Here is a 20577-nt window from a genome sequence, read left to right as displayed (position 1 = left end):
AATGTTGGATATTTCTCCCTCAGGTCCTCCAGTGGAGGAGTCAGTTTCTCAGCAGGAGAAATTCCGTTTTAGGTTTCCCAAGCGTACCACGAGTATGTTTCTGGACCACTCTGACTTCAGAGACGCAGTCCAGAAACACAGAGCTTGTCCTGATAAGCGTTTTTCCAAGCGCCTTAAGGATACACGTTATCCATTTCCCCCTGACGTGGTCAAGGGCTGGACTCAGTGTCCCAAGGTGGATCCCCCAATCTCCAGACTGGCGGCTAGATCCATAGTCGCAGTGGAAGATGGGGCTTCACTCAAGGATGCTACTGACAGGCAGATGGAGCTCTGGTTGAAATCCATCTTTGAAGCCATCGGCGCATCTTTTGCCCCAGCATTTGCAGCAGTATGGGCACTCCAAGCTATCTCAGCGGGTCAAGCGCAGATTGACGCAATCACACGTACGTCTGCGCCGCAAGTGGCGTCCATAACCACTCAGACGACGGCATTTGCGTCCTACGCTATTAATGCCATCCTGGACTCTGCGAGCCGTACGGCGGTTGCAGCCGACAATTCGGTGGCAATACGCAGGGCATTGTGGCTACGGGAATGGAAGGCAGATTCGGCTTCCAAAAAGTGCTTAACCAGTTTGCCATTTTCTGGTGACCGTTTGTTTGGTGAGCGATTGGATGAAATAATCAAGCAATCCAAGGGAAAGGATACATCCTTACCCCAGGCCAAACCAAACATACCCCAACAGAGGAGGGGACAGTCGAGGTTTCGGTCCTTTCGGGGCGCGGGCAGGTCCCAATTCTCCTCGTCCAAAAAGCCTCAGAAGGATCAGACAAACTCCGATTCATGGCGGTCTAACTCACGTCCTAAAAAGACCGCTGGAGGTGCCGCTACCAATGCGGCCTCCTCATGACTTTCAGTCTCCTCACACCGCATCCTCGGTCGGTGGCAGGCTCTCCCGCTTTTGCGACACCTGGCTGCCACAGGTAAAAGACCGTTGGGTGAGAGACATTCTGTCTCACGGTTACAGGATAGAGTTCAGCTCTCGTCCTCCGACTCGATTCTTCAGAACATCTTCGCCTCCCGAGCGAGCCGATGCTCTTCTGCAGGCGGTGGACACTCTAAAGGCGGAAGGAGTGGTGATCCCGGTTCCTCTTCAGCAACAGGGTCACGGTTTTTACTCAAACCTGTTTGTGGTTCCAAAGAAAGACGGGTCCTTCCGTCCTGTCCTGGACCTAAAACTGCTCAACAAACACGTAAAGACCAGGCGGTTCCGGATGGAATCCCTTCGCTCCGTCATCGCCTCAATGTCCCAGGGAGACTTCCTTGCATCGGTCGATATCAAAGATGCGTATCTTCACGTACCGATTGCTCCAGAGCATCAGCGCTTCCTGCGTTTCGCCATAGCAGACGAACACCTTCAGTTCGTGGCACTGCCGTTCGGCCTGGCGACAGCCCCACGGGTTTTCACCAAGGTCATGGCTACAGTAGTGGCGGTCCTTCACTCTCAGGGACACTCGGTGATTCCTTACTTAGACGATCTCCTAGTCAAGGCACCCTCTCAAGAGGTATGCCAACACAGCCTCAATGCTACTCTAGAGACTCTCCAGAGTTTCGGTTGGATCATCAATTTTCCAATGTCAAATCTGACTCCGGCCCAATCACTGACATATCTTGGCATGGAGTTTCATACTCTCTCAGCGATAGTGAAGCTTCCGCTGAACAAATAGCGTTCACTGCAGACAGGGGTGCAATCTCTCCTTCTAGGTCAGTCACACCCCCTGAGACGCCTCATGCACTTCCTAGGGAAGATGGTAGCAGCAATGGAGGCAGTTCCTTTTGCGCAGTTTCATCTGCGCCCACTTCAATGGGACATTCTCCGCAAATGGGACAGGAAGTCGACGTCCCTCGACAGGAACGTCTCCCTCTCCCAAGCAGCCAAAGCTTCCCTTCGGTGGTGGCTTCTTCCCACTTCATTGTCGAAGGGGAAATCCTTCCTACCCCCATCCTGGGCGGTGGTCACGACGGACGCGAGTCTGTCAGGGTGGGGAGCAGTCTTTCTCCACCACAGGGCTCAGGGTACGTGGACTCAGCAGGAGTCCTCCCTTCAGATCAATGTTCTGGAGATCAGGGCAGTGTATCTTGCCCTAAAAGCGTTCCAGCAGTGGCTGGAAGGCAAGCAGATCCGAATTCAGTCGGACAACGCCACAGCGGTGGCTTACATCAACCACCAAGGCGGCACACGCAGTCGTCAGGCTTTCCAGGAAGTTCAGCGGATTCTGATGTGGGTGGAAGCCACGGCCTCCACCATATCCGCAGTTCACATCCCGGGCGTAGAAAACTGGGAAGCAGACTTTCTTAGTCGCCAGGGCATGGACGCAGGGGAATGGTCCCTTCACCCGGACGTGTTTCAGGAGATCTGTTGCCGCTGGGGGATGCCGGACGTCGACCTAATGGCGTCCCGGCACAACAACAAGGTCACGGCATTCATGGCACGATCTCACGATCACAGAGCTCTGGCGGCAGACGCCTTAGTTCAAGATTGGTCGCAGTTTCAACTCCCTTATGTGTTCCCACCTCTGGCACTGTTGCCCAGAGTGATACGCAAGATCAGGTCAGACTGCCGCCACGCCATTCTCGTCGCTCCAGACTGGCCGAGGAGGTCGTGGTACCCGGATCTGTGGCATCTCACGGTGGGCCAACCGTGGGCACTGCCAGACCGTCCAGACTTGCTGTCTCAAGGGCCGTTTTTCCATCTGAATTCTGCGGCCCTCAACCTGACTGTGTGGCCATTGAGTCCTGGATCCTAGCGTCTTCAGGGTTGTCTCAAGAGGTCATTGCCACTATGAGACAGGCCAGGAAACCAACGTCTGCCAAGATCTACCACAGGACGTGGAAGATATTCCTTTCTTGGTGCTCTGATCAGGGATTTTCTCCCTGGCCATTTGCATTGCCCACGTTTCTTTCCTTTCTTCAATCAGGATTGGAAAAAGGTTTGTCGCTCGGCTCCCTTAAGGGACAAGTCTCAGCGCTCTCTGTGTTCTTTCAGAAGCGTCTTGCCAGGCTTTCTCAGGTACGCACGTTCCTGCAAGGGGTTTGTCACATTGTTCCTCCTTACAGGCGGCCGTTAGAACCCTGGGATCTGAACAGGGTTCTGCTGGCCCTTCAGAAGGCACCCTTTGAACCTTTGAAAGATATTTCTCTTTCTCGCCTTTCGCAGAAAGTGGCCTTCCTAGTAGCAGTCACCTCACTTCGGAGAGTGTCTGAGCTAGCAGCGCTGTCATGCAAAGCCCCTTTCCTGGTGTTTCACCAGGACAAGGTGGTGCTGCGCCCGGTTCCGGAATTCCTTCCTAAGGTGGTATCCCCCTTTCATCTCAATCAGGATATCTCCTTGCCTTCTTTTGTCCTTTTTATCCAGTTCATCAATGTGAAAGGGATTTGCATTTGTTAGATCTGGTGAGAGCACTCAGAATCTATTATGAGGTATTTTTACCCACCCAGGGACTGCTTTTGGACGTCCCAATTGTCTGGGTCTCCCAATGGAGCGACAAAGAAGAAGGGAATTTTGTTTACTTACCGTAAATTCCTTTTCTTCTAGCTCCAATTGGGAGACCCAGCACCCGCCCTGTTGTTTTTTCGTGTACACATGTTGTTCATGTTGAATGGTTTCAGTTCTCCGAGATTCTTCGGATTGAAGTTACTTTAAACCAATTTATTTGCTTCCTCCTTCTTGCTTTTGCACTAAAACTGAGGAACCCGTGATGCACGGGGAGTGTATAGGCAGAAGGGGAGGGGCTTTACACTTTTAGTGTAATACTTTGTGTGGCCTCCGGAGGCATGAGCTATACACCCAATTGTCTGGGTCTCCCAATTAGAGCTAGAAGAAAAGGAATTTACGGTAAGTAAACAAAATTCCCTTCATATACAGTATGTGTGTGTGTGTGTGTATATGTGTGTATATATATATATATATATATATATATATATATATATATATATACAGTATGTGTGTGTGCATATAAAATGTATGTATGTATGTATATATATATATATGTATGTATGTGTGTATGTGTATATATATATATATATATATATATATATATATATATCTCTATATATCTCTATATATCTATATATATATCTATATATATATATATCTATATATATCTATATATATCTATATATATATATATATATATATATATATATATATATCTATATATATATATATATATATTATGATATCAATATATTAATATATTATGACAAATCTATATGGATCTGGATTTTGCTCTCGGTGTGTCAAGAGTGGGAGAAGAGAATTGCGTTGACAATTCAACACAGCACTTTGAGCACATCCTTGGGTCACTGTAGTTGTTCCATGTCACAAACGTGTCAATAACTCTATAATGAATAAAGCTACATTAACCCCTTAACGACCGCGGGCAGTAAAATTACGTCCTAAATGTCATAATGTTACTGCCCGCGGTCTGCCGGCAGCATCATGCTGCGATCGGCGCACATCTCAGCTGATTTTCACAGCTGAGATGTGCGCCTGCTAGGCACGAGCAGAATCGCTATCTGCTCGTGCCGATTAACCCTTTAAATGGCGCTGTCAATACGTGACAGCGCCATTATAAGCGCGATCGCAGTAAAGTTTTACTTACCGCCCGATACCGGAAGTCACGTGATGCGATCACGTGACTTCCGATAGTTGTCATGGTAGCACAGGGTCATGTGATGACTCCTGTACTACACCTGACTTGCTTTCACTTTCGCTGTGACAGCGGCACAGCAAAAGAGAAAGAGAGCGTATCTGCTGTTTACAGCCTTGTAGCTGTGATCAGCAGATACTGCAGAGCGATCGGATTGCTGATCGCAATAGCCCCCTAGGGGGACTAGTAAAATAAAAAAAAAAGTTAAAAAAAAAATTTTTGAAAAATTTAAAAAAAAAGCAAAAAAACCTAAAAGTTCAAATGACCCCCCATTCGCCCCATTGAAAATTAAAGGGTTAAAAAAATAAAAAATATACACACTTTTGGTATCGCCGCGTTCAAAAACGCCCGATCTATCAAAATATAAACTCAATCTGATCAGTATACGGCGTAGCGGCAAAAAAATTCCAAACGCCAAAACGATGTTTTTTTGTCGCCACAACTTTGGCGCAAAATGCAATAAGAGGCGATCAAAACGTAGCATGTGCGCAAAAATGGTACCGTTAAAAACGTCTTCTCGAGACGCAAAAAATAAGCAGTCACTGAGCTATAGATCCTGAAAAATGAGAACGCTACGGGGCACGGAATATGGCGTAAAACGTGCGCCACTTTTTTCAGACAATCTTCCGATTTTTTTTTTGATTTTTTTTTTTTTTTTTTTTTACCCCTTATATAAAAGTAAACCTATACATGTTTGATGTCTACGAACTCGCACTGACCTGAGGCATCACACCCACACATCAGTTTTACCATATAGTGAACACAGTGAATAAAATATATCAAAAACCATAGTGCTATCGCACGTTTTTTGCAATTTTTCTGCATTTGGAATTTTTTTGCAGTTTTCCAGTACACTATATGGTAAAACTGATGGTTTCATTTAAAAGTACAGCTCGTGCCGCAAAAAAATGAGCCCTCACATGACCATATTGACTGAAAAATAAAAAAAGTTACGTCTCTCAGAAAAAGAATGGCGTAAAAAAAAACGGAAAGCGAAAAATCTATGTGTATGTGTATATGTATATGTGTGTATATATATATATATATATATATATATATATATATATATATATATATATATATATATATATTATATATAATATATAATAATATATGTGTGTGTGTGTATGTGTATATATATGTGTGTGTGTGTGTGTGTATGTGTGTATATATATATATATATATATATATATATATATATATATATATATATATATATATATATATATATATATATATAGTGTGTGTATATTAATTAGTGTACATGTATATATGTGGGATTGTTTTATAATTTTTTTTTTTTTTTTTTTTTTTCTTACCTGCAGTGGTACTGGAGCTCCAGACAGATTTAGCCGCATTCTGAGGCATATCCTGACACAGCGGAGGTGAGCGAATACTGTTTATCCTTAGTAGATCGTTGGACTAGCCATTAACCAGTCTGTATTATTAATCTAACAGATTAATAATGGATAATGTGATCCTTTTGCTCCCCACCAATTTTGTTGTCCATCTTTTCGTAATATGTAGTTAATATGTTCTCAGAGGAGCGCCCCCATATCTAGAGGAGCGGACACTGTCCAGCCCTGCAGTGTGGATCGGAGTCCCCCTAATTACTCGCACTGTTTCTGGTTTTTCAGCTATTATCCTTTGTATCCACCACACGAGGAGATTAATATTGACTACGAAGCGCACTATAACTATGGGATAATGCCCATCACCCCAGACATCTTTATTATTCCATCAGAGCTCCGGTTTTTCATCAAGGTTAGTTGACCTGCATAAGTTTGTTGTTTTTTTTTTTTGTTTTTTTGTTTTTTACTCTCATTCACAGGGTTAATCCAGGTTAGAAACCTCTTTCATCTACCTAACTGGTTAATAAAGTTAAGTGTATTTCTCAGTGTAAATGCAGGATTGCCCCCCAGAGCCAGACAGACCATTGTTTGCAATAGTCTGTGCAATGCTGATCAGTGGGGGTCCCAGCAGGGAGACACTAGGTAGACAGGACCCCTGTTGTTTGGGATTATCCAAAGCAAGGAACCAGGTTGGATATAATGGGCAGTCTCACTTGACCATCCTTGGACATATATATCTGTAATCTTATTATTCCTGCAAGTCCTAGAAACAATATATTATGAAAACAATTGTTTGAGCCATGTAAAGCCCTCATGTAAAGCCTCCTTACACATTAGGGTACTTTCACACTTGCGTTGTTTTCCTTCCGTTACAATCTGCCCTTTTGGAAAACAGTGGAATCCGTTAACGGATTCCGTTGTTTCCCATAGTCTTGTATGGGTGACGGATTGTGCCAAAAGGACCTGCGTTGTTTCCGCTAGGCGACGCTCCGTTGCTTCCGCCCAGCGGGAGGAACGCAGCATGTAACGTTTTTTTGAGCAGCGGAATCCTCAGGATTTCACTGCGCTAGCTCTTTTTTTTTTTTTTTTTTTTTAAATCACAAACTTTATTTTGTCTCGCGGTGGCCGTACGTTCAGCTGAGTGCCCGCCCGCCAGCATGCCCGGCTGCCGGCAAGTGACAGCGCTCAGCTGAGCGACCGGCCGCCGGCTATTGAGAGCGATCAGCTGATCGTTCACAATAGTCTGCTGCCGGTAAAACTGTAAAGAAGGAAAAAAACAAAATAAAAACAAGCTTTCCGTTGTTTTGTACGATCCGTAACATCCGTTGTGCCACTATATGCAACACATCCGTTGCATCCGTCACACAACGCAATGCTACGGAAGCCATCCAACGCAAGTGTGAAACTAGCCTTAGATGGTTCAGCTCATCCTTCAGCGTGCAGCCATCTTGGTTGACTCTATCATACACAGGAGCATTTGCTTGTCCCAGCGTTCCTGTGCTTTCTGAGAAAGCTGCCGTCAGACTTGTTTGTCGGTGCCTTTTTCTTTGGGAAGACAAAAGGAGTCTGAAATTGGACATGCTGGATTCTTAACTCAAATTGTCAGGGGTTCCCACACTCTTTAGACTGTCGGCCATACCAGTCGGTATTGGCGAGTTCGTCCAACATAAGTGTGACTTTACACCAATCAATGTGATCCCCAAAAAACTGATGGGAGCAGTCGTTCACTTGTATGAACTTGCGGAGTCGGTGTGTTCACAGTATGGCCTCACAGTATTTATTTTCTTTTTCCAACATAATCTTATAATCTTTCTTTATCGTTCCTTCCATGGGAGACCCAAACCATGGGTGTATAGCTAGCGCCTCCGGAGGACACACAAAGTACTACACTCAAACGTGTAGCTCCTCCCTCCGGGCTATATACACTCCCTGGATGACAATCTACCCAGTTCAATGCTTTGTGTTTCAGGAGGATACAAACACTTGCATTCTCTGATATTTTTTCATTTTTATTTTTGATTTTCAAGATTTAGAAGAAAAGCGGGTCCAGTCTGGACTCCCGGCATGTCCCTTCTCACCCCACTGTGTCGGCGGTGCTGTTAAGGTTGACTTTACAAGGCTGGAGCCTTCACATGCCGTGCTCCTTCACATCCTCTGAGAGGCTCTGGTTTGAAGTGGGAGCCATCACGGTCCTCTCTGCCTGCAGGAGACCGGTCTCCATCCGCAGCCCTGTCTGGTTCCTGCTGGAAGGAGCGTCCCCCCCCCCTCAGGGACATGGCCCTGCGTCTCAAAAGCTAAGTATTGAGACGTTTTTTCAGGGGTCCCGGGTACTTTTATTAGGGGGACAGTATGTGTTTTATCGTTACTGTAAATTCCGGCCGGTTCTGGGTGTTTCCCCTGAGAACCGCGCCGAAGGTGCCTGCTCGTCGGCCGCATTTTAAAATCTAGGCCCCGGCTTTAGTTTGGGCCTAGTTTCGGTTTCGGCTTCTCTGCATGTCATGCATACAGGCGCCGCCCACCGCTCGGCCAGCAGAGGGGAGGACACTCCTCTCTGGGGAGATGTTCCCTCCCCTGTATCTCTCTCTGCATCTCTCCCTGGCCCTCCGTTTTCCCGCTCTTGGCCTAATACCCGCCCCCCTCCTCCTTCCTGCGCCATTTTCTTTTTCGCTCCTAATTGGGAGACCCAGACAATTGGGTGTATAGCTACTGCCTCCGGAGGCCGCACAAAGTACTACACTTAAAAGTGTAAGGCCCCTCCCCTTCTGGCTATACACCCCCCCCGTGGGAGCACGGGTCCCTCAGTTTTTGCTTTGTGCGAAGGAGGTCAGACACGCACAGCACAGCTCCACAGATTGGTCAGCAGCAGCTGCTGACTATGTCGGATGGAAGAAAAGAGGACCCATACAAGGGTCCCCAGCATGCTCCCTTCTCACCTCACTTTCTGTCGGCGGTGTTTGTTAAGGTTGAGGTACCCATTGCGGGTACGGAGGCTGGAGCCCACATGCTGATTCCTTCCCCATCCCCATTAGGGCTCTGGGCGAAGTGGGATTTTACCGGTCTCCAGGCACTGAGACCGTGCTCCATCCGCAGCCCCTGCAGAAGCCGCTGGATATGGAGCTGAGTATCGTCAGGGACATGGCCCTGCTCCGTCAAGGTACTCTGTGTCCCCGTGCATACGCGCGCACACCGCAGCATTGCTGGGTGTGTTAGTGCGCCGGGGACAACAGCGCTGCTGCGCTTGTGCCATTTCCTCACTTCAGCTTAGCTGAGTGGGTAGACTCAGGGAGAACGGTCGCGCCGGCCGCTGGGACTGCGACGCGGCTGGGACTTGTGGTGCGCCGGGGACTTCCGCGCTGGCCGTGCATATATCTCGGCCGCGCTTATTACTACAGTCCCCGGCTTTTTGCGGCCTAGTTCGTTCGTTCCCGCCTCCGCACCTGCCAGTCAGGAGGAGGGCGGGACGCTGTACAGAGCATCAGCGCTGAGGGCTGGAGTCGTTTTTACATACTCCAGCCCTCACACCAGGCACAGTAGGACGCAGTTTCCCGCTCTTTGTTTGTGGCACGCCCACGGTCCGCCCCTCTTCACAGAACGCCGGCAGCCATTCCTGCCTGCACGCTGAGCTGCAGAGGGGAGACGGGGAGACCCAGACACGGGATTCTACGGCCTCATACCCGCTGTTCAGCGGGCGGTAAGCAGCCTCAAGGGCTCACCCCCACTTGTGCCATTTGTATACTGAGTATTTTGTGAATCTCCCTTCCTGGTGTTTCACCAAGACAAGGTAGTACTGCGTCCAATTCCAGAGTTTCTTCCCAAGGTGGTATCTTCCTTTCATCTCAATCAGGATATCACTTTACCATCTTTGGGTCCTCATCCAGTTCATCAATGTGAAAAGGATTTGCATTCGTTGGATCTGGTGAGAGCACTCAGAATCTACATTTCCCGCACGGCGCCCCTGCGCCGCTCGGATGCACTCTTTGTCCTTGTCGCTGGTCAGCGTAAAGGGTCGCAAGCTTCCGAATCCACCCTGGCTCGGTGGATCAAGGAACCAATTCTTGAAGCCTACCGTTCTTCTGGGCTTCCGGTTCCTTCAGGGCTGAAGGCCCATTCTACCAGAGCCGTGGGTGCGTCCTGGGCATCACGGCACCAGGCTACGGCTCAGCAGGTGTGCCAGGCGGCTACCTGGTCGAGTCTGCACACCTTTACCAAGCATTATCAGGTGCATACCTATGCTTCGGCGGACGCCAGCCTAGGTAGACAAGTCCTGCAGGCGGCGGTGGCCCACCTGTAAGAAAGGGCTGCCTGACAGCCCGATCGCGAGGTATTCTTTTACCCACCCAGGGACTGCTTTTGGACGTCCCAATTGTCTGGGTCTCCCAATTAGGAGCGAAAAAGAAGAAGGGAATTTTGTTTACTTACCGTAAATTCCTTTTCTTCTAGCTCCAATTGGGAGACCCAGCACCCGCCCTGTTTTTTGTGAGGGTATTTGTTTTTCGGGTGCACATGTTGTTCATGTTGATAAGTTACGTTCTCCGATATTGTTTATCGGATTGAATTTGTTTTTGAAACAGTTATTGGCTTTCCTCCTTCTTGCTTTTGCACTAAAACTGAGGGACCCGTGCTCCAACGGGGGGGTGTATAGCCAGAAGGGGAGGGGCCTTACACTTTTAAGTGTAGTACTTTGTGCGGCCTCCGGAGGCAGTAGCTATACACCCAATTGTCTGGGTCTCCCAATTGGAGCTAGAAGAAAAGGAATTTACGGTAAGTAAACAAAATTCCCTTCGTCTCAGCGTTCTTACACTGGACGGCGCTGGATGCTGCAGCTGCTGCTGTTTAGGAGGGCTGACGCTTCACTTGGGCTTTGAGCTGTGGAATCCGGAGGGCACACAGAGCGGTCTGGTAAGCCACAACCTCTGGTTGTGGGCTTTTTATTACACTCTCAGGACATTCTACAGGAGTGTTTGCTTGCTGCAGAGCTTCCACCTCAGCAGCATGTCTGTCACGAGGAGCAAGGCTGCAAACATGTACGCTATATGCACTGCATGTAAGCTCATTCTGCCAGAGCCAAGCACATTCCCACATTGTGATGCCTGTGCTAATATGGTTGTGTCTCAGCCTGGAGTCTCCTCAGGGGTTCCTCCGGCTGCTTCGGCCCCGGTGGCTGAACCCCCGGCTTGGGTAGCATCCTTTTCACAAGCTATTTCCCAGTCTTTTTTGCTGACTCCATGGGGCAGCTGTCCCAGACACTGCTGACCATGCATCAGCCCCCTTCTCAGGGTGCTTCTGCTGCTCCTAGCTCTGCAGAGCTCTCAGAGCATGTCCTAGGACCCCGTCCCCCTAAACGGAGACGCAGGGACCCTTCTCCTTCCTCTTCCCACGGCTCTGATTCCCGTGCCGAGGTACAGGGCGAGGAGGATTTGTTTACTGTGGGCTCAGACGCTACCTCTATGTACCCCATTGACTTGTCTGAGGGTGATGCGGATGTTGGTGACTTGATTGCGTCCATTAACTCCGTACTGAACCTCAATCCACCAGAGTCAGAGGAACAAGCCTCTCTGGTAGAGATACACCAGTTTACCTCACCTAAGAAACCTAGGAGTATGTTTTTTAACCACTCCAGCTTTCAGACCACTGTTACCAAACCCAGGGCCTGTCCTGACAAACGTTTTCCTAAGCGTAGTTCAGATGACCGTTTTTTACTTTTCCACCAGAGGTGGTTAAGGAATGGGCCCAGTCCCCAAAGGTAGACCCTCCGGTGTCCAGAATCTCAGCCCGCACAGTCGTAGCTGTGGCTGATGGCACTTCTCTTAAGGATCCCACTGACCGCCAGGTTGACCTTTTGGCCAAGTCTGTATATGAGGCGGCAGGAGCCTCGTTCTCCCCGTCTTTTGCGGCAGTGTGGGCTCTCAAGGCAGTCTCTGCCTCTCTGGAGGAGATACATTCCCTTACCAGGGACTCTATTCCTGAGAGGGATGCCTTAACTTCTCAAGCTTCGGCTTTTGCATCCTACGCCATGTCTGCCATCCTGGAGGCTTCTCACCGCAGGGCGGTGGCCTCCGCTAACTCCCTCGCGATCCGCAGGATCTTGTGGCTTCGAGAGTGGAAAGCAGACGCTTCCTCTAAGTACCTTGCAAGTCTCCCTTTTGCTGGGTCCAGGCTGTTTGGGGAACAGCTGGATGACATAATTAAGGAAGCTACTGGCGGGAAGAGTACTTCCTTGCCTCAAACTAAAGCTAGGAAACCTGTCCAGGGCAGGATCCAATCGAGGTTTCGGTCCTTTCGTTCCTCTAACTGGTCATCCTCTAAGCCCTCGACCGCGTCCACTACCGCAACCAAGGATCGTAAATCAAACTGGCGCGCAAAGCCGCGTCCTCAAAAGACTGGAGGAGCCGCTGCCACTAAGGCAGCCTCCTCTTGACTATCTGGCTGCGCCAGCCACGTCCTTGGTCGGTGGCAGGCTCTCCCACTTTGGAGACGTGTGGTTCCAACACGTCGCCGATCAGTGGGTGCGGGATATAATCTCCCACGGCTACAGGATAGAATTTTAGTCCAGCCCGCCAAACAGATTTTTTTCTGTCCACACCCCCCTGCTCCAAGGCCGCCGCCTTCTCTCAGGCCGTGGCATCCCTGCAGGCCAACGGGGTAATTGTTCCGGTTCCCGCCCGGGAACGGTTCAGCGGTTTCTACTCAAACCTCTTTCTAGTCCCCAAGAAGGACGGTTCCTTCCGGCCCATCCTGGATCTCAAGCTTCTCAACAAGCATGTTCAGGTGCGGCACTTTCGCATGGAATCTCTGAGATCGGTCATTGCCTCAATGACCCAAGGAGATTTTCTAGCATCCATCGACATCAGAGATGCCTATCTGCATGTGCCTATTGTGGTCTCACACCAGCGTTGGCTACGCTTTGCAATCGGAGAGGAACATTTCCAATTCGTGGCTCTTCCCTTTGGCTTAGCCACGGCCCCTCGAGTGTTCACCAAGGTCATGGCAGCAGTGGTTGCGGTCCTGCACCTCCAGGGGTTGGCAGTGATTCCTTACCTGGACGACCTTCTAGTCAAGGCCTCATCCAGTGTAGACTGCCAGCGGAGTGTCTCTCTCACTGTCGCCACGCTAGTTCAGTTCGGGTGGCTTGTCAACCTGCCCAAGTCCACTCTGACCCCGACCCAGGTACTTATGTACCTAGGGATGCAATTCGAGACTCTGCCGGCACTTGTCAAGTTGCCCCTAGTCAAACAGCAATCCCTTCGTCTGGCGGTGCGCTCTCTGCTGCGGCACCGCCGTCATTCCATCAGACACCTCATGCAGGTGCTGGGTCAGATGGTGGCGTCAATGGAAGCGGTTCCCTTTGCCCAGTTCCATCTGCGTCCCTTGCAGCTGGACATTCTCCGCTGTTGGGACAAGCGGATCTCTTCTTTGGACAGGCTGGTGGCTCTGTCATCACAGGCCAGGAGCTCCCTTCAGTGGTGGCGTCAGCCCCTCTCTCTGTCACAGGGACGCTCCTTCCTGACTCCGTCCTGGGTGATCCTCACCACGGATGCCAGCCTCTCCGGTTGGGGAGCAGTATTTCTCCATCACCGAGCACAGGGCACTTGGACTCCGTCCGAATCAGCCCTCTCGATCAATGTGCTGGAGATCAGAGCTGTGTTTCTAGCTCTCCTAGACTTTCACCACCTGTTGGCGGGCAAGCACATTCGGGTTCAGTCGGACAACGCGACAGCGGTTGCCTACATCAATCACCAGGGCGGAACTCACAGCCGTCTGGCGATGTTGGAGGTTCAACGAATCCTCCAGTGGACGGAGGACTCCAAGTCCACCATATCTGCAGTCCACATCCCAGGCGTGGAAAACTGGGAGGCCGATTATCTCAGCCGTCAAACCGTGGACAGCGGCGAGTGGGCCCTGCATCCGTCAGTGTTCAGATCGATCTGCCGCAAGTGGGGCACTCCGGAAGTGGATCTAATGGCATCCCGGCACAACAACAAGGTTCCGGTTTACGTGGATCGCTCCCACGATCCTCAAGCCTTCGCAGCAGACGCACTGGTTCACGATTGGTCTCGGTTCCGTCTGGCCTATGTGTTTCCCCCTCTAGCGCTCTTGCCCAGGGTTCTGCGCAAGATCAGAACGGAGGGCCGTCGAGTCATACTCATTGCTCCGGACTGGCCCAGGCGAGCTTGGTACCCAGACCTGCTCCGCCTGTCCGTAGAGGTGCCGTGGCATCTCCCGGACCGCTCAGACCTTCTCTCTCAAGGTCCGTTCTTCCGCCAGAATTCTGTGGCCCTCAGATTGACGGCGTGGCTCTTGAGTCCTGGATCCTGACGGCTTCAGGCATTCCCTCTGAGGTCAACTCCACCATGACTCAGGCTCGGAAGTCTTCCTCGGCCAAGATTTACCACAGGACTTGGAGGATTTTCCTGTCCTGGTGTCACTCTTCCGACCATGCTCCTTGGCCGTTCTCCTTGCCGACCATCCTGTCTTTTCTACAGTCATGTCTACACCTAGGTCTGTCCCTCAATTCCCTCAAGGGACAGGTGTCGGCTTTGTCGGTATTGTTCCAGCGGCGTATCGCCCGACTGGCTCAGGTGCGCACCTTCATGCAGGGCGCATCTCACATCATTCCTCCTTACCGGCGGCCCTTGGATCCCTGGGACCTTAATCTGGTCCTCACGGCCTTACAGAAACCCCCTTTTGAGCCTCTCAGGGAGGTTCCTTTGTCTAGACTTTCACAGAAAGTTGTTTTTCTAGTAGCCATAACTTCTCTCAGGAGAGTTTCTGATTTGGCTGCGCTCTCTTCGGAATCCCCCTTTTTGGTGTTTCACCAAGACAAGGTGGTTCTTCGTCCGACTCCGGACTTTCTCCCTAAGGTGGTGTCTTCTTTCCACCTTAACCAGGACATTTCATTGCCCTCTCTTTGTCCGGCCCCTGTGCATCGCTTTGAGAAGGCGTTGCACACCTTGGATTTGGTGCGAGCGCTCCGAATCTATGTATCACGCACCGCCGTTTTTCGGCGGTGCACCTCACTTTTTGTGCTAACCACGGGTCAGCGCAAGGGTCTCTCTGCTTCTAAACCGACCCTAGCTCGTTGGATTAGGTCGGCTATCGCCGATGCCTACCAGTGTTCTCAGGTGCCTCCCCTGCCGGGGATTAAGGCGCACTCGACCAGAGCTGTTGGTGCCTCCTGGGCTTTCAGGCACCAGGCTACGGCTCAGCAGGTTTGTCAGGCTGCCACTTGGTCCAGTCTGCACACTTTTTCAAAGCACTACCAAGTGCATGCTCATGCTTCGGCAGATGCGAGCTTGGGCAGACGCATCCTTCAGGCGGCTGTCGCCCATTTGTGAAGTTAGGTTTTGCCTACTTCTCAGTTTGGTTTATTTCCCACCCATGGACTGCTTTGGAACGTCCCATGGTTTGGGTCTCCCATGGAAGGAACGATAAAGAAAAAGAGAATTTTGTTTACTTACCGTAAATTCTTTTTCTTGTAGTTCCGACATGGGAGACCCAGCACCCTCCCTGTTGCCTGTTGGCAATTTTTTGTTCCGTGTGTTTCACCGGCTGTTGTTAGTAGACAGAGTTCTGGTCTTGCCGAGTTTTACTCTATCTCTACTTATGGGTGGATGTCCTCCTTCAGCTTTTGCACTGAACTGGGTAGATTGTCATCCAGGGAGTGTATATAGCCCGAAGGGAGGAGCTACACGTTTGAGTGTAGTACTTTGTGTGTCCTCCGGAGGCGCTAGCTATACACCCATGGTTTGGGTCTCCCATGTCGGAACTACAAGAAAAAGAATTTACGGTAAGTAAACAAAATTCTCTTTTTTATATAGTGCCAACATATTCCACAACGCTTTTATGTACATCAATAACACTGTCCCCATCGGGGCTCACAATCAGAAGTCCCTATCTGTATGTCTTTGGAGTGTAAGAGGAAACCAGAAAACCTGGAGGAAACACTGGGAGAACATAGGGATACTTCTCACATAGCGAGATCGCTAGCGAGATCACTGCTGAGTCACGGTTTTTGTGACGCAGCAGTGACCTCATTAGCGATCTCGCTGTGTGTGACACTAAGCAGTGATCTGGCCCCTGCTGTGAGATCGCTGCTCGTTACACACAGTGCTGGTTCATTTTTTTTGGTCGTTGCTCTCCCGCTGTGAAGCACACATCGCTGTGTTTGACAGTGAGAGCGCAACGATCTGAATGTGCAGGGAGGCAGCTTCTGGCAACCTGCGGTAAGCTGTAACCAAGGTAAATATCGGGTAAGCAAGCGAAGTGCTTTGCTTGGTTACCCAATATTTACCTTGGTTAGTAGCGTCCGCCGCTCTCAGGCTGCCAGTGCTGGCTCCCTGCTCCCTGCACACGTAGCCAGAGTACACATTGGGTAAATAAGCAAAGCGGTTTGCTTATTAACCCGATGTGTACTCTGGCTACGAGTGCAGGGAGCCAGCACTAAGCGGTGTGCGCTGGTAACCAAGGTAAATATCGGGTAACCACGCGCTTGGTTACCCGATATTTACCTTAGTCAGCGCAGCATCGCTTCCACGCGTCGCTGTGGGCTGGTCTCTGGTGATATCTGCCTGATTGACAGCTCACCAGCAACCATGTAGTGACTCACCAGCGATCCTGACCAGGTTAGATCGCTGGTGGGATCGCTGTAGCGTCGCTAAAGTGTGACGGTACCCATAGACTCCTTGCAGGGATTTGCACCCAGGACCCCAGCGCTGCAAAGCAACAGTGCCAACCACGGAGGCGGCGTGCAGTGCCAACCACGGAGGCGGCGTGCAGTGCCAACCACGGAGGCGGCGTGCAGTGCCAACCACGGAGGCGGCGTGCAGTGCCAACCACGGAGGCGGCGTGCAGTGCCAACCACGGAGGCGGCGTGCAGTGCCAACCACGGAGGCGGCGTGCAGTGCCAACCACGGAGGCGGCGTGCAGTGCCAACCACTGAGGCGGCGTGCAGTGCCAACCACTGAGGCGGCGTGCAGTGCCAACCACTGAGGCGGCGTGCAGTGCCAACCACTGAGGCACCAACATGCACAAAAAATGTAGTTAACTACCAGGACGGAGGAGGCCATTCTATGTCCACACTGACTCCGCCAGCTCTATTCAAGTGAATGGCTTCATTGGGGTTCTCCTTGGAATACGTTTTTCATGGATTGTGATGGAAACCATGAGGTAGAGCAGTGTACAAGTGTGAGCTGAGCCTAAACTAAGCTTCCTAAGTCAGGACAGATAGTTTTCAATTGTGGATGGTTCTGGTCCATAATTATCCTCTGGAAGAGGGGAAAAATGTCATCGGCTGTCGCTGTCTGACCAAGAGCGGCCGACTGCACGTCACTGCCACTTGCCAGAAAATGGGGCTGAGTTGCCTGGTTTTGGGCGACATCACTTTGGTCTATTATTCCACAGGATAAGTAATAATTGTCCCATCGCTGGGGGTCCCATCCCACTTTTTAGGGATTTTTCGAGGTCCTGCTTAGAAGCCAGAAAAAAAATTCCAGTTGTAGAATGTGGCTTGTTCTAGGCAAAAACCCAACCAATGTTGTATGTAGACTCTCTACTATATTTTATATCATTTTTATCTGATATTTTCCTTAATCCTTCCCCCCTATAGGATATCTCTGGCTGCATCTGCATAAACCCAGGCCGACTAACGAAAGGGATGGTAGGAGGAACCTACGCCCGCTTTTTAGTCAAGAGGGAGACGCCCAGCACAGAGGAACGGAGATCGCCCTGCATATCTGCTCAAGTTGTCAAAATTTAATGTCCAATACATTTTTTAAGGATATTTAGACTTGGACTGAGCCGGACAAACAACATCAGGAATAAAATGAGGACCGACTAAAGAGAAGCCCCGAAGTGTGAGGCTGTGTCTGCCGCCCGTCACACCGGACCAGGGGACCTCCTCTTCATAGGGACAGAAATGAGACCATCTGCCCAGTGTCTCCCTGTGATGGGCGGCAGTGGACCGCAGATGATGGCTGATGCTTCCCATACACAGCGGTGGAGATGTCAGACCAGCGGCCATTTTCCTTGCTGCCCTTGCACACGGAGTCTGATCATTTCTTTGTTCTTCCTTTTTGCGTTTCTTTTGATAAATCTCCTATATTGTGGGGGTGTCTTATTAAAATTTTCCAATGAAAAGTGGTCCTAGCGCTTGTTTTGTATAGGGCATCAGGCCATCGCTTCACTCTATCCATCCGGGACACTTGTGAGTTTTATCACATCTCTAGATAACTTCTAAATTGTCAGGGGTCACACTGCCAGCCCCCCCAGTTATGGCCGGAACTGGGTACTTTTCTCCCCATCAGAATGGATCGGCGATGCACAGGCTCAACCACTCATCCTCGATGGGACTGACTGAGAAAGACGAGTGCGGAGCATGAACCCCAAAGAGAATGAATGGGGTGCAACTGAGCATGTGCGCTGCCACTCCAACCTATAAAAGTCCTAAAAAGTGCCCCATACTGGGCATCAGAGGAGGTCCTGACGTTTAGACCCCGATCGATCTAGACGTTTATCCACGAGATGGGTGATCATGTCTGCCGAACTTTATAGACCGTGCCTTGGACCCTGTATATGACGGCGTATAATTCCTTGTACCCGATATATGACGGCGTATAATTCCTTGTACCCGATATATGACTGTGTATAGGGCCTTGTACCCGATATATGACGGCGTATAGGGCCTTGTACCCGATATGACGGTGTATAGGGCCTTGTACCCGATATATGACTGTGCATAGAGCCTTGTACCCGATATATGACGGCGTATAGGGCCTTGTACCCAATATATGACTGCGTATAATTCCTTGTACCCGATATGACGGCGTATAGAGCCTTGTACCCGATATATGACTGTGCATTGAGCCTTGTACCCGATATATGACGGCGTATAGGGCCTTGTACCCGATATATGACGGCGTATAGGGCCTTGTACCCGATATGACGGCGTATAATTCCTTGTACCCGATATATGACGGCGTATAATTCCTTGTACCCGATATATGACGGTGTATAGGGCCTTGTACCCGATATGACGGTGTATAGGGCCTTGTACCCGATATGACTGTGCATAGAGCCTTGTACCCGATATATGACGGTGTATAGGGCCTTGTACCCGATATATGACGGTGTATAGGGTCTTGTACCCGATATGACGGCGTATAATTCCTTGTACCCGATATATGACGGTGTATAGGGCCTTGTACCCGATATGACGGCGTATAGGGCCTTGTACCCGATATATAACTGTGCATAGAGCCTTGTACCCGATATGACTGTGTATAGGGCCTTGTACCCGATATGACGGCGTATAGAGCCTTGTACCCGATATATGACTGTGCATAGAGCCTTGTACCCGATATGACGGCGTATAGAGCCTTGTACCCGATATATGACTGTGCATAGAGCCTTGTACCCGATATGACGGTGTATAGGGCCTTGTACCCGATATGACGATGTATAGGGCCTTGTACCCGATATATGACTGTGCATAGAGCCTTGTACCCGATATGACGGTGTATAGGGCCTTGTACCCGATATGACGATGTATAGGGCCTTGTACCCGATATGACGATGTATAGGGCCTTGTACCCGATATGACGATGTATAGGGCCTTGTACCCGATATGACGGTGTATAGGGCCTTGGACTCTGTATATGACGGCGTATAATTCCTTGTACCCGATATATGACAGCGTATAGGGCCTTGAACCCAATAAGTCACTGTGTATCGGGCCTTGTACCCGATATATGACGGTGTATAGGGCCTTGGACCCAGTATATGACTGTGTATAGGGCCTTGGACCCAATAAGTCACGGTATATGGTCTTGTACCAGATATGACTGTGTATAGGGCCTTGGACCCCGTATATGATGGTGTAAAGGGCATTGGACCCTGTAAATGACGGTGTATAGGGCCTTGGACCTCATATAGGACGATATATAGGGCCTTGGACCCTATATATGAATGTGTATAGAGCCTTAGAACCCATATATGACTGTGTATAGTGCCTTGGACTCCATATATGACACTGTACAGGGCTTTAGACTCCGTATATGATGGTGTGTATAGGGCCTTGGACCTGATATAATAGGACTATTTTTTTTTTATTTTTTTTTTTTCCCAGGGGAGAATATCATGTGAATGATGGAGCAATCCAACAATAAAACCCCTTTTGTATCTGAGTTACATTGGATCTGTCATCAGACTTTACAGTACAATTGCACACATCATTGAATTGATTTTAGACCTGATGAGGCTGATGTATGGACTTTGAGAATCCATGTCGGAGAGGCTGTATAATCTTATTTTGGGACATGTTCTCACTTGATATTCAGGGGTTATTCTCCTGATAGTAAGTTATACTTTTTACTTTTGAGTAGAGGATAACCTACTGATTTTTGGGGGTCAACCTCTGGGACCCCACAATCTTGAGCGTAGGGCTCTGGAGCTGAGGAATCAGTCTCTCCAGTCTCGTTTTGAATGGAGCAGGGGTTCACTTTCCTGGCCTCTTCTCCATC

At 49.7% G+C, this 20577-nt stretch overlaps 1 protein-coding gene across 2 annotated transcripts in view; it reads left to right on the top strand.

Annotated features, from left to right (window-relative positions):
* Positions 1–18181, top strand: part of POLA2 (DNA polymerase alpha 2, accessory subunit) — a 180176-nt gene extending 161995 nt beyond the window's left edge. For both annotated transcript variants that reach the window (XM_075326171.1, XM_075326172.1), the window contains exons 17-19: positions 6035–6094; positions 6347–6473; positions 17667–18181. In XM_075326171.1, the coding sequence (XP_075182286.1) occupies positions 6035–6094; positions 6347–6473; positions 17667–17816 (337 nt within the window). In that variant the 3' untranslated portion in view covers positions 17817–18181. The remainder of the gene's footprint in view (positions 1–6034; positions 6095–6346; positions 6474–17666) is intronic.
* The last annotated feature ends 2396 nt before the right edge of the window (positions 18182–20577 follow it).

This window comes from Anomaloglossus baeobatrachus, chromosome 10 (genome assembly GCF_048569485.1).
Source record: "Anomaloglossus baeobatrachus isolate aAnoBae1 chromosome 10, aAnoBae1.hap1, whole genome shotgun sequence".
In the NCBI taxonomy this organism is placed as follows: domain Eukaryota; kingdom Metazoa; phylum Chordata; class Amphibia; order Anura; family Aromobatidae; genus Anomaloglossus; species Anomaloglossus baeobatrachus.
This window is presented reverse-complemented; position numbering and strand designations above follow the sequence as displayed.